The sequence below is a fragment of the Schistocerca gregaria genome, chromosome 1, assembly GCF_023897955.1.
Source record: "Schistocerca gregaria isolate iqSchGreg1 chromosome 1, iqSchGreg1.2, whole genome shotgun sequence".
NCBI classification, from domain to species: Eukaryota; Metazoa; Arthropoda; class Insecta; order Orthoptera; family Acrididae; genus Schistocerca; species Schistocerca gregaria.
Genome location: NC_064920.1, coordinates 828,123,131 through 828,135,523, shown reverse-complemented (window position 1 = coordinate 828,135,523; position 12,393 = coordinate 828,123,131). Strand labels below are relative to the sequence as shown.

Here is a 12,393-nt window from a genome sequence, read left to right as displayed (position 1 = left end):
TAATACTTGTTCCATAGATCATGAATACGACACTTCGTAATGATGTGGAACGTGTCAGGTTAATGAAAGATGTCTGTACAAGATATTACATTACACAAAATATTGCATGATACTAACGCTTAAGTTAGTTTTTTCCCTCCCTTAATTTATACCTAAAAATTCAGCCAATGAGTAGAAGGAGTTGTCCTCTAGAAATTCTTTTAATTTATTTTTAAATGTTGGTTGACTATCTGTCAGGCTTTTGATGCTGTTTGGTAGTTGACCAAAGACTTTTGTGGTAGCATAATTTACCAAACCGAGCTTGCTTAAAAATTTACGGTAGCGGTGCTCTGATACAAAAAGAGCGGTTTCCTTTAGTTGCAGAAATAGTCACGTTAAGAGCTGTGTGTCTTTGATACTCTATATTAATGCAGGTAATAGCATCGACAGTTTCGAGCCATTCTTCATGATAGATGAAAATACAATGATCTACATCACAGCTACGTAAATTTAAACACATTCAGAAAATGCACAGTGTTACTGACAAGGGGAGGCGACAACGTTTGGAACGCGGATTTACTGCAAACTTCGTGCACTCGTAGTTCTCCATGAGGACAGCAAAATGTGTAAGCAGTAGCGCGTATTTCTCAAGCGTTATTGAGAAAATAGCAAGACAATTTCGATTGTCGAATATAAATCTGTGCGTGGCCATTTCAACCATGAAGCGGCTGGGAGCGAGTGGTGCTGGTTCAAATGGCTCTGAGCACTATGGTACTTAACTTCTGAGGTCATCAGTCCCATAGAGCTTAGAACTACTTAAACCTAACTAACCTAAGGACATCGCACACATCCATGCCCGAGGCAGGATTCGAACCTGCGACCGTAGCGGCCGCGCAGGAGTGGTGCTGGTACGGTAGCTCAGCATGTTCTGTCAGAGCGTTAGTTAGCCTTTATAATAATAAAACTGAGTGAAAGGATGAACGAAAAATTGCATGGGTGTCATCGGACGTCCGCCCTGAACAAATTCGGCGAACTATTCAGAACAATTAAAAAAAAATTGTTTAGCGTTCAAGCCGCTGGATCGCTGGATCGAGTTCCGTTCGTCAGTTTAGTTTTTAATTTTCAACACAGTCATTTTCTTTACTATTTATATTACAATTGATATAATGGGGAAAATACGTGTAATCAGATGAACTTTTATTAAACTTACAGTGTTATTTGGCAGTCTACTAATAATGTAATATTCATAACTATCGACTAGTAAACGACCAGACGCATAAAGTGATACTGAAAATGTATGCTTGCCCGTGATTTGAGAAATCCCTTATACCTGGAAGGCCCCGAAATGGCTTGTTACCTCCAAGTTCTGACCGGCACAGACGGCTTTCGAAAGACGTGAAATTAATCGTCGCTTTCGACATTACGAGTACAAGCTACAGGATGTTTGTTTTCGTAAAAACATAGAAAACATAAAGTTAAACGGCACCAGCTGCATTGAATAAGTGCTATGTTTCCGCATACTCAAGGTCTTTCGACGTTTTCCGTGGAAAAAAAACTTCGTTAACATTTCCAAAAACCTCTCTTTCAGACGATAGTTTGGAAGCAAACGATGCATAACGCAGTATTTCCTTAAAGATCGGCTCTGATAATTGGTTATGCAGTATCGAGTGCAATTTCTCGTTCTCTTTCGATTAAATACGAACAGTTTTGACGACACGGACAAGCATACATTTTCAGTATCACTTTATGCGTTTGGTCGTAATGAATATTACATTATTTGTGATAATAAAAATTAGTAGACTGACAAATAACATAGTAAATTTAATAAAAGTTCATCCGATTACAGGTATTTTCCCCATTATATCAATTGTAATATAAATAGTAGAGAAAATGACTGTGTTGAAAATAAAAAAAAACTGACGAAAGGAACTCGATCCAGCGATACAGCGGCTTGAACGCCCAACAATTTCAATTTAAATCTCATTTTGTTAGCTTGTGTTCGTTGTATCTGCTCGGGGCGGACGTCGTAAGACATCCGTTTAAGTTCGTTGTTGATCGATTAACTCAGTTTTTTTATTACAGAGGGCAGCTAACCGTCTTACCGAACACGCTGAGCTACCGTGCCGGCACCACGCAGCCGCAGCCGCTTCATGGTTAAAATGGCCACGCACAGATATATATTCGACGAGCTAAATTATCTTGCGATTTTCTCAATAACGCTTGAGAAGTACGCGCTACTGCTTACACATTTTGTTGTCCTCATGGAGTACTACGAGTGTACAAAGTTTCCAGTATATCCGCTTTCCAAACGTCCTGGCCTCCCCTTGTGAGTATTCGAGCGTAAACGACCTCCACAAAATAACTATCGACATCAAGTCGTCCAACACTGTGTCACGACTGGCTTGAGCCGGAACACTGTGCTCTTCCAACGTCGCCCCTCATTCCAGGCAACGCCATCGCGTACGGCGTGTTCTCCGGGCTGGCTGCGATTCCAGACCTAGCGCCGGAGTGGTTGCTGATGCCTTCAGTAGCGGCCACCTTCAGTGGCGGCATGATTAACCTCATGGCTGTGGCCAACGTCTACATCGCCGACGTCAGCCCTGCGGGGCATAAGGAGCTAAGGTAGGGCTCACAGCTTAATACACTCATTACAGACCAGGGTGCCAACGAGGCACGTGCAACTTGGGTCTGATATTGGAGTTTCAATGGTAGATGTCAGTCGCAGTGTACTGAAGAAGGATATTCAGTTGTAACAGTAATATTACACAGCAAATACACTGATAAGTCAATACAATATGCCCACTCCCACCGCATCGCTGGATGCCAACTGGTGACGTTGCGGGTAAGTAGGAGTAGGAGTATCTAAGCGAAGTAGACGCGGACAGGTGAACACTCTAGCGAAGACATGTGCTGCGTATTGGAGATAAGCGACTTTTGCGAAGGGTAGATTATTTTTACGCAGAGACTGTGGACGAAAATCTCGAAATCTGCGGAGCTGGGAAAATATAATACTGACTTGAGCTTCTACGGAAAGGGATAGAAAGGCAGTAAAACTCGGCACCAAATGGTTGAGCGGACAAGACTCTTCACAGAACATGGGGTTAGAATATTGTCTGCTCTGTAAAGTAGATTAGATAGCGATCTGTGGCATCCCTGCTGAAAGAGCACAATCCTGGTGCACGCACAATTGTTTCGAAGCACACCGTCAATCCTACATTGTTGAACATGGAACTCCGCAGCAAACCACCCCTACGAATTCACATGTTGATCCAACGACATCTTCATTTACGACTGCAGTGGGCACGGGACCATCGAGATTCGACTATCGATCAATGGAAACGTGTCGGCTCTTTAGGGGAATCACATTTTCGCTACAGTAGGTAGATAGTTGTCTCCACAAACGCCGTCATCGAGATTGCAAGTAGGCTGTTTAGGTTTTTATATAGGTAACGCCACGTAGCTCTCTGTATGAAAATCACTGGCTGTGCTGTGTACACTCTGTAGCTGGTTGCCATTGTTGTAATATTCGCCATTGTAGCGTTGGGCAGTTGGCTGTTAACAGCGCGTAGCTTGTGCAGTTGGAGGTGAGCCGCCAGCAGTGGTGGATGTGGGGAGAGAAATGGCGAAGTTTTGAGAATGGATAATCTGGAGGTATGTCCATCAGAAACAGTACATTTGTAAGAACGGATGTCATGAACTGCTATATATATTATGACTATTAAGGTAAATACATTGTTTGTTCTCTATTAAAATCTTTCATTTGCTAACTATGCCTATCAGTAGTTAGTGCCTTTAGCGGTTTGAATCTTTTAATTAGCTGGCAGTATTGGCGCTCGCTGTATTTCAGTAGTTCGAGTAACGAAGATTTTTGTGAGTTAAGTGTTTCATGAAAGGTATACGTTATTGTTAGTCACGGCCATTCTTTTGTAGGGATTATTGAAAGTCAGATTGCGATGTGCTAAAAATATTGTGTGTCAGTTAATTGATGGTCTGAATGAGTAAAGAGAGAAATGTCTGTGTATGTTCAGTTTTGCTCAGCTGTTTGAAAATCAAGTAACTTAAGGGGTTAATCATTTATAAATTTTTCTAAGGGGAAATTTCATAAGATGGCCGGCGGCTCAGATGTGCAGTGCACCACTGACGCTGACTGGTGGAGAGACATTCTCCTGAGCTTGCATGGGGTTGTTGTTGTCGTGGTCTTCAGTCCTGAGTCTGGTTTGATGCAGCTCTCCATGCTACTCTATCCTGTGCAAGCTTCCCCATCTCCCAGTACCCACTGCAACCCACATCCTTCTGAATCTGCTTAGTGTAGTCATCTCTTGGTCTCCCTCTACGATTTTTACCCTCCACGCTGCCCTCCAGTACTAAATTGGTGATCCCTTGATGCCTCAGAACACGTCCTACTACAACCCTGTCTCACTCCCTTCCCAACCACTGCTTTCCTTTCATGCCCCTCGACTCTTATAACTGCCATCTGGTTTCTGTACAAACTGTAAATAGCCTTACGCTCCCTGTATTTTACCCCTACCACCTTCAGAATTTGAAAAAGAGTATTGCAGTCAACATTGTCAAAAGATTTCTCTAAGTCTACAAATGCTAGAAACATAGATTTGCCTTTTCTTAATCTAGCTTCTAAGATAAGTCGTAAGGTCAGTATTGCCTCACGTGTTCCAACATTTCTACGGAATCCAAACTGATCTTCGCCGAGGTTGGCTTCTACCAGTTTTTCCATTCGTCTGTAAAGAATTCGCGTTAGTATTTTGCAACTGTGACTTATTAAACTTATAGTTCGGTAATTTTCACATCTGTCAGCACCTGCTTTCTTTGGGATTTGAATTATTATATTCTTCTTGAAGTCTGAGGGTATTTCGCCTGTCTCATACATCTTGCTCACCAGATGGTAGAGTTTTGTCAGGACTGGCTCTCCCAAGGCAGTCAGTAGTTCCAATGGAAGGTTGTCTACTCTGGGGGCCTTGTTTCGACTCAGGTCTTTCAGTGCTCTGTCAAACTATACACGCAGTATCGTATCTCCCATTTCATCTTCATCTACATCCTCTTCCATTTCCATAATATTGTCCTCAAGTACATCGCCCTTGTATAGACCCTCTATATACTCCTTCCACCTTCCTGCTTTCCCTTCTTTGCTTAGAACTGGATTTCCATTTGAGCTCTTGATATTCATACAAGTGGCTCTCTTTTCTCCAAAGGTCTCTTTAATTTTCCTGTAGGCAGTATCTATCTTACCCCTAGCGAGGTAAGTCTCTACATCCTTACATTTGTCCTGTAGCCATCCCTGCTTAGCCATTTTGCAATTCCTGTCGTTCTCATTTTTGAGACGTCTGTATTCCGTTTTGCTTGCTTCATTTACTGCATTTTTATAATTTCGCCTTTCATCAGTTAAATTCAATATATCTTCTGTTACCCAAGTATTTCTACTAGCCCTCGTCTTTTTACCTACTTGATCCTCTGCTGTCTTCACTACTTCGTCCCTCAGAGCTACCCATTCTCCTTCTACTTTATTTCTTTCTCCCATTCCTGTCAATTGCACCCTTATGCTCTCCCCGAAACTCTGTACAACCTCTGGTTTTTTTAGTTTATCCATGTCCCATCTCCTTAAATTCCCACTTTTTTGCAGTTTCTTCAGTTTTAATCTACCGGTGATAACCAATAGATTGTGGTCAGAGTCCACATCTGCCCCTGGAAATGTCTTACACTTTAAAACCTGGTTCCTAAATATCTGTCTTACCATTATATAATCAATCTGGTACCTTTTAGTATCTCCAGGCTTCTTCCATGTATACAGCTTGCATGGGGTATGTGGTAATAATCTTACACACATTGATAGCTGCGAAGCTCCTGCAGCCCTTCATGTTTGATGTCTTTCCTGACAGCGATGTCAATTCTCAGCTTTACCATTGTCCGTGTCTCCCAGCCAAGAGAGTGCTATAGTGGTTTGAGGAGCATAATAATGAAGCCACGTAGACGTCTGGGCGACAAAATTCGTGTGGTGACATCGTATCGAATCCATCTGGGTCGCTCTCGCGCTGCATCACGTGCACAAATCAGCATCCCGTCATTTATGCGAATTACGTGACCTATGCGCAAATATCTTATGTCACATACCTTCACAAACCTACCAAGAAAGTTTCGGGTCCCTGATCGTAGAATCAGTGAAGTATTTCGCCCCAAAAACGGACAAACAAGTTGTAATCAGCTGAGTACTTCTGTAACCAAGATATCCGAAGTGTTCGATGTTTCAAGAGACACCGCATCGACGGTTTATGCAGCGTACAGGCAATATTTTAGCTTATCAGTGTTTTCTAACCATATCTCATAGTATTAGATGAAATATTGGGCACTTCGGGGTTTCACGTTCTCTGTTAGGCCTTCGATTTGGTTAACCTAAGTAAAACCATTGACTGATAAATCTAATACATAGCACAGCCGTGTAATATTATTCAGTGCTAACTGGCTTCCTGACCTCCCCTCGAAGTCTAAGCGCAAGAAATGCATGCCTAGGTATAAATACAGATGTTAACCAAGCATGCAGGTTGCAACTTTCTTTTTTTTATCACGAACATCACTTGTGCAACGCCCTCAATGCTTTGCAAGTGTCATTCACGTTAAGAACAGTATTCAGCGTAGTTGTGTGTGCATTTTGTCGGAGCTAAATGAATCCGAAGCGGACAAATTGGTGCTGCTCATATGATGGGTGCTTCTGTAACCAAGATATCCGAAGTGTGACCGGCCGGTATGGCCGAGCGGTTCTAGGCGCTACAGTCTGGAACTGCGCGACCGCTATGGTCGCAGATTCGAATCTGTCTCGGACATGAATGTGTGTAATGTCCTTAGGTTAGTTAGGTTTAAGTAGTTCTAAGTTCTAGGGGACTGATGACCTCAGATGTTAAATGGCTTAAATGGTTCCAATGGCTCTGAGCACTATGAGGCTTAACATATGAGGTCATCAGTCCCCTAGACTTAGAACTACTGAAACCTAACTAGCCTAAGGACATCACACACATCCATGCCCGAGGCAGATTCGAACCTGCGACCGTAGCGGTAGCGCGGTTCCAGACTGTAGCGCCTAGAACCGCTCGGCCACTCCGGCCGGCTAAGTTCCATAGTTATCAGAGACATTTGAACCATTTTATCCGAAGTGTTCGATTTTTTAAGAGGCACCGTATCGACGGCTTATGCAGCATGTAGGAAAAGTGGAAAAGCATTATCCGTAAAATGTTGAGTGGTGGTGGTGGATGGTCAGAGAGGAGGATACTGACGAAAAATAAGAGGATGACAGCTGCAGCACGACAACACGAAGACAGCTGCATAAGCAGGCAATTGCAGGGCCAGCTGGAATTCCATGTCCACTCCTCAGTGCTGCAAATTTCCGTAACAGGAAAACGTGGTACAGAAGACATAAAACCTGGACTACGGGGCAATGGATGAAAGCCATTTGGCTGGATAAGTCTTCTTTCACCGTGTTTCCATCTTCTGGTCGAGTTTATGTCCCAAGAGTTCAACATGGCGCGGGGTTCGCCGATAAATTAGGCAGCCATATCGTGCTATTCCATAGGCCCCATAGTTACTCTGCAAGGATTACGTGACCATTTTAGCTGGCCAGTTCCGTCTCATGGAACAATGTTCGCTCCCCAATGGTGATGCTTTGCCCGAAGGCGACAGGGATCCTGCTCTCACAGCTTGCATCTTCCAAAAACATTTTTTTAAATACTAAAATGAATTCTCACATCTCTCCTTCTCACCACAGATATATATTACTGAGCCCTTGTCATCTACTGAGGAAAGAAAATTGCCTGATCACATCCACCTCCATCATCGTTACCTGATCTTGCTCCTATTATGTAAGAAGAATGTTGTAAGATTCGCTTCTAAACCATATAGGACCTTTATTTATCCTTTCAGAGATGACTGTAAGATGTTTCAAATGCCAATGGGTTGCCTACACTGAACTAACGATGGTATTGTGTTGTGTTTGTGGTGTTCCCATATTTTTGTACTATCCCTGAAATGTGACGTTACGGCTGATTTGAGTTCAGCTCTAGAGATTCAGTTAAACCCAAGAAAATTAGGGAGTACAAAAAAAATACTTATTTTTATTTGTGTGATCTCGTGAAGTCAAAAAATGATTGAAATGGCTCTGAGCACTATGGGACATAACATCTGAGGTCATCAGTCCCCTGGAACTTAGAACTACTTAAACCTAACTAACCTAAGGACATCACACACATTCATGCCCGAGGCAGGATTCGAACCTGCGACCGTAGCGGTCGCGCGGCTGCAGACTGAAGGGCCTAGAACCGCTAGGCCTCACCGGCCGGCTGAAGTCAATAACGTGTAGTTTTTGTCACCAAGCGGAAACGGATTTTGAGAAATAAATCGAAGCAAATTAAGAGAGGCCGTCATTTTCAGTAATCTTCGTTATTTGTTCTTGCTTCTTCCTCCACTTATGTTTCCCAGACATTAAAGTTCAAACATTGGCGTTAACACTGCGCAACATTCGACATGAAACAGAATTACAAAATGCATCTTTCTCATATCGCACCTGGCAAATACCTCCTCTGTCAATTTCCACTGTTAAGCAAGACGCTCCTTTCCAAAGTCAATACAATTTTTGAATCTGTAATACTTGAATTTTAGCGCGGCTCAACACCTGTGGCACAATCTAAAGTGCATTGTGCCCACTCTGACCTCTAAGCCTTTCACTGAGATATGAATTACGGAAAGTTGACAACTTCTCAGATATACATAAATTTTGAAAATATGTGTTTCACCAGGAATCAATTTCTATTTCTTATTAATTGGAATGACATTTCGGTTTTTTATACTCGACATGGTCATTGTAGAGGTAAAGCTGGTATTAGGCACAATTAACTTGCTTCTCAAGACATTATCTTTAGATATATAAATGGTTGGAAACTGGATCGTAACTACTATGCGTCAGAAACCGCTCTTTCTTTTATCAATATGAGATAATATAAAGTGTACATTATATGTAGTGTTATGAGCATAAATTGAAGTAGACGTTCATTTCTTCATTTACGAGGTTCACTTACCGATATTTGAATGCACTAAACAGTACTGTAGTGTCCGATACACCATCTATTTCGTTGCAACTTAAACTCCTATCGTTAGATTGAACTTTTTTCTGTGAATTGTGTGGAGTTGCTATAGCCAGAATCAACATTTATTGCTGTTCATTGTGGTATAGACGTGAGAACGTGTTTTTTGCGGTAACATTCTTACATAAATATTTCACGGATTTCTTCCGGGGTCAGATTTGTATGTGAACCCAAGCTTTCAACGATTTCCTCTGCCGTCAGTGCCAGGAATTATTATGGGCCATGTGGGACTTTATTTACTCCGCCGATCTATGTCACGTAGACGGTACGAAATCACAGTTCCAAATGCTGTCACAGAGTATGTCGGTATCTGTGATGAGAAGTATTAGCAGCGATGCTTACTACTCTGTAGCTTTCAGCTTCAAGCGCCTGTTTTGTGCACTAAGGATATACGTGCTGTTACACATTCTCACCTGAACGGCGTAGTTGAGGACTGAATCGCAGTAGACAGGCTGGGTACAGACGATACCATTTGGCATACATTAAACACGATCGCCCGTTTGTTTATGGCCTCCTTAACTGAGTAGTCAACTCGTATAACTACCATTCCTCGGGCCCGGATTCGATTCCCGGCCGGATCAGAGATTTTCTCCTCTTGGGGAGTTGTGTTGTCATCACCGTTTCATCATCATAGACACGCAAGTCGCCAAGCGTGACGTCACCTAAAGAGCCTTGTAGCTACACGACCAAACTTCCCCAGGCAGGGTCTACCGGCTATCAGTGGCACACTATCATTTCATTTCATTCAGTTTATGTTTGGTGACACAGATTTGTCGAAATCATGATATTTAATATGGCGTCGGTGCTCTGTGCAACGTTCTAAAATACGATGTGTTGGCTGATCAATGTATCTGCTACTGAACTGTCAAGAAATTTTATAAATTACAGGAACATTGATACCAAGTCTGTCTTTATTCTGGAAGCAATATCTCTTTAATTTTCCTAGGCAGGCACGATATTTAATCAACTTTCCGAGCGCCCAAGATATTCCTAGCGATGACGACAGAGGAAGCCATCCCAAGCTTAAGTCTATGTACAAATCTGATATAGCAGAAAATCCTTGACACATTTATTCAAACCATCTGTGTAGCATATGATCAGGTTGACTTCGACCTAATGTGCCTGCGAGCGACAGCATTGGCACAGACCAAATCGTGACATAAATTTAATGAGTGAAAAAACCAGTACATCCAATGTAGAGCTGGTCGCGTCACAAGACGAGGACTTTCCTGACACTGTGGACTTGCTGCTTGCAGACTGGGGATCCTGGACGCGGCGCAGTACTCGGCCATGATGCTGGGGTCAGGGCTATCCACGCCGCTTTTCCTGGGCCTCAGCTACCACGGGGTGTTCGCCCTGGCTGCCGGCCTCATGCTGCTGTGTCTGCTCTACTCCATCTTCCTGCTGCCGGAGACCATGGCGCCCTACACGCCGCCTGAAGACGTGAGTTACTGGCCTTCCGGCCGACCGAACTGAATACATTACTCGCACCCTAAAACATCCATAATGATAAAAAACTGACGTCACTGTGTCTCTTGTGCTCAGGCGAGTTGCGGTTGCTGCAAGGGGATCTTCCGCCCCCAGCTGGTGCGCGACGCACTCAAGACGTCCCTGATGAAGCGGCCCCACCATGGACGTTCAACCATCCTCATCGTCATCGTTGTGGTCGTGACTGGCGTCCTCATCTCCCAAGGTATACCCAAACTGAAGCACTGATCCTAGTAAGAACATTATCAGCCTATGTTCATCTGATTTATACTTGATCTGGAAGGAAATTTTGGCGAATGGAAACTCTTAAGTGTTTCACACAGGTTAACTTGTTCAGTTGCATTCATGGCCAGTACGATCATACTCATCTGTGACCTGACAGTTTTGGAAGGTCTTCTAAATAGTCACGATAAAGGATGACAGCCAAAATAGTTGCAGGATGAAATTTTTTATTAAAATTCTTCTAAATAGGCTTTTAATTCATGACAAATTTTAATTTAGATCACACTCCTATGACAGGAGAATTCATTCATTTTTCAAGTTCAACAAAAAAGAGTACGTGCTCGGCTCGGCAGTAGATCCCGTCGATAGTATCCCAACAGCTGCTATTAGTCGTGACTAGCTCATTACGTAAGAGGGAGACGTGCGTTAGACCGGTCGCCAAATTGACTTCAGCATAACGCTGCAACACCGGAGGTATACATTGAGATGGCAAAAGCCATGAGATACCTCCTAATACCGTGTCGGACCTCCTTTTTCCCGGCGAATTACAGCAGCTCGACGTCACATGGACCAACAAGTCGTTGGATGTCCTATCCAGAAATAATGAGCCATGCTGCCTCTGTAGCCGTCCATAATTGCGTAAGTGTTGGCGGTGCAGGATTTTTTGCACAAACTGGCCGCTCGGTTATGTCCCAGTAATGTTCGCTAGGATTCCTGTCGCGTGATCTGAGTGGCCAAACCATTCACTAGAATTATTCAGAATGTTCTTCAAAGCAATCGCGAACAACTGGAACGTTATCATCCACAAAAATGAAGTCCATGAAGGGCTGCAAAAGGTCTCCAAGTAGCTGGACATAACCATTTCCAGTCAATGATCGGTTCATTTGGTCCAGAGGACCTAATGCATTCCATGTAAATACAGCCCATAACAATATGGAGACACCACACGCGTGCACAGTGCCTTGTCGATAATTTGGGCCCATGGCTTTGTGGGGTCTGCGCCATGCTCGAACCCTTCCATCTGCTCTTACCATCTGAGATGCGGACATCTGGCAAGGCAACAGTTTTGCAGTCGTCTAGAGTCCAGCCGAAATGGTCATGAGCCTAGGAAGGGCGCTGCAGACGATGTCGAGCTGTTGACAAGGGCACTCGCTTCTCTCGTCTGCTGCTATAGCAAAGCCTCACGGATACGTTCGTCGTCCTTCCCAGATTGATTTCTGCGGTTATTTCTCGCAGCGTTTCTTACACTGACAACTTCAAACAAATACCGCTGCTCTCGTTGTTAAGTCAAGGCAGTCGGCCACTGCGTCGTTCTTGATGAGAGGTAATGCCTGAAATTTGGGATTCTCGACACACAGAATATTGAATCCCCTAATAATTCCCGTTGTGCCGCCATAATCAATTCGGAAGTCTTATCACGGGGATCATCGGAGTACAAAAGTCATCTCTGCCGACGCGCTGACCTTTTGTATCTTGTCTATTATACGATACAATCGCCATCTGTATATTTCCATATCCATGTCCCATGAATTTTATCACCTCAGTGAAGTACATTTTAATCCCATAC

The 12,393-nt window shown here is 43.4% G+C and overlaps 1 protein-coding gene across 1 annotated transcript in view; it reads left to right on the top strand.

The window, feature by feature from the left end:
* The window catches only part of LOC126271913 (proton-coupled folate transporter-like), a 59,910-nt gene that overhangs the window by 13,940 nt on the left and 33,577 nt on the right, over nt 1-12,393 (top strand). The window contains exons 4-6 of the mRNA XM_049974308.1: nt 2,427-2,601; nt 10,373-10,559; nt 10,662-10,809. Of these exons, the coding sequence (XP_049830265.1) occupies nt 2,427-2,601; nt 10,373-10,559; nt 10,662-10,809 (510 nt within the window). The remainder of the gene's footprint in view (nt 1-2,426; nt 2,602-10,372; nt 10,560-10,661; nt 10,810-12,393) is intronic.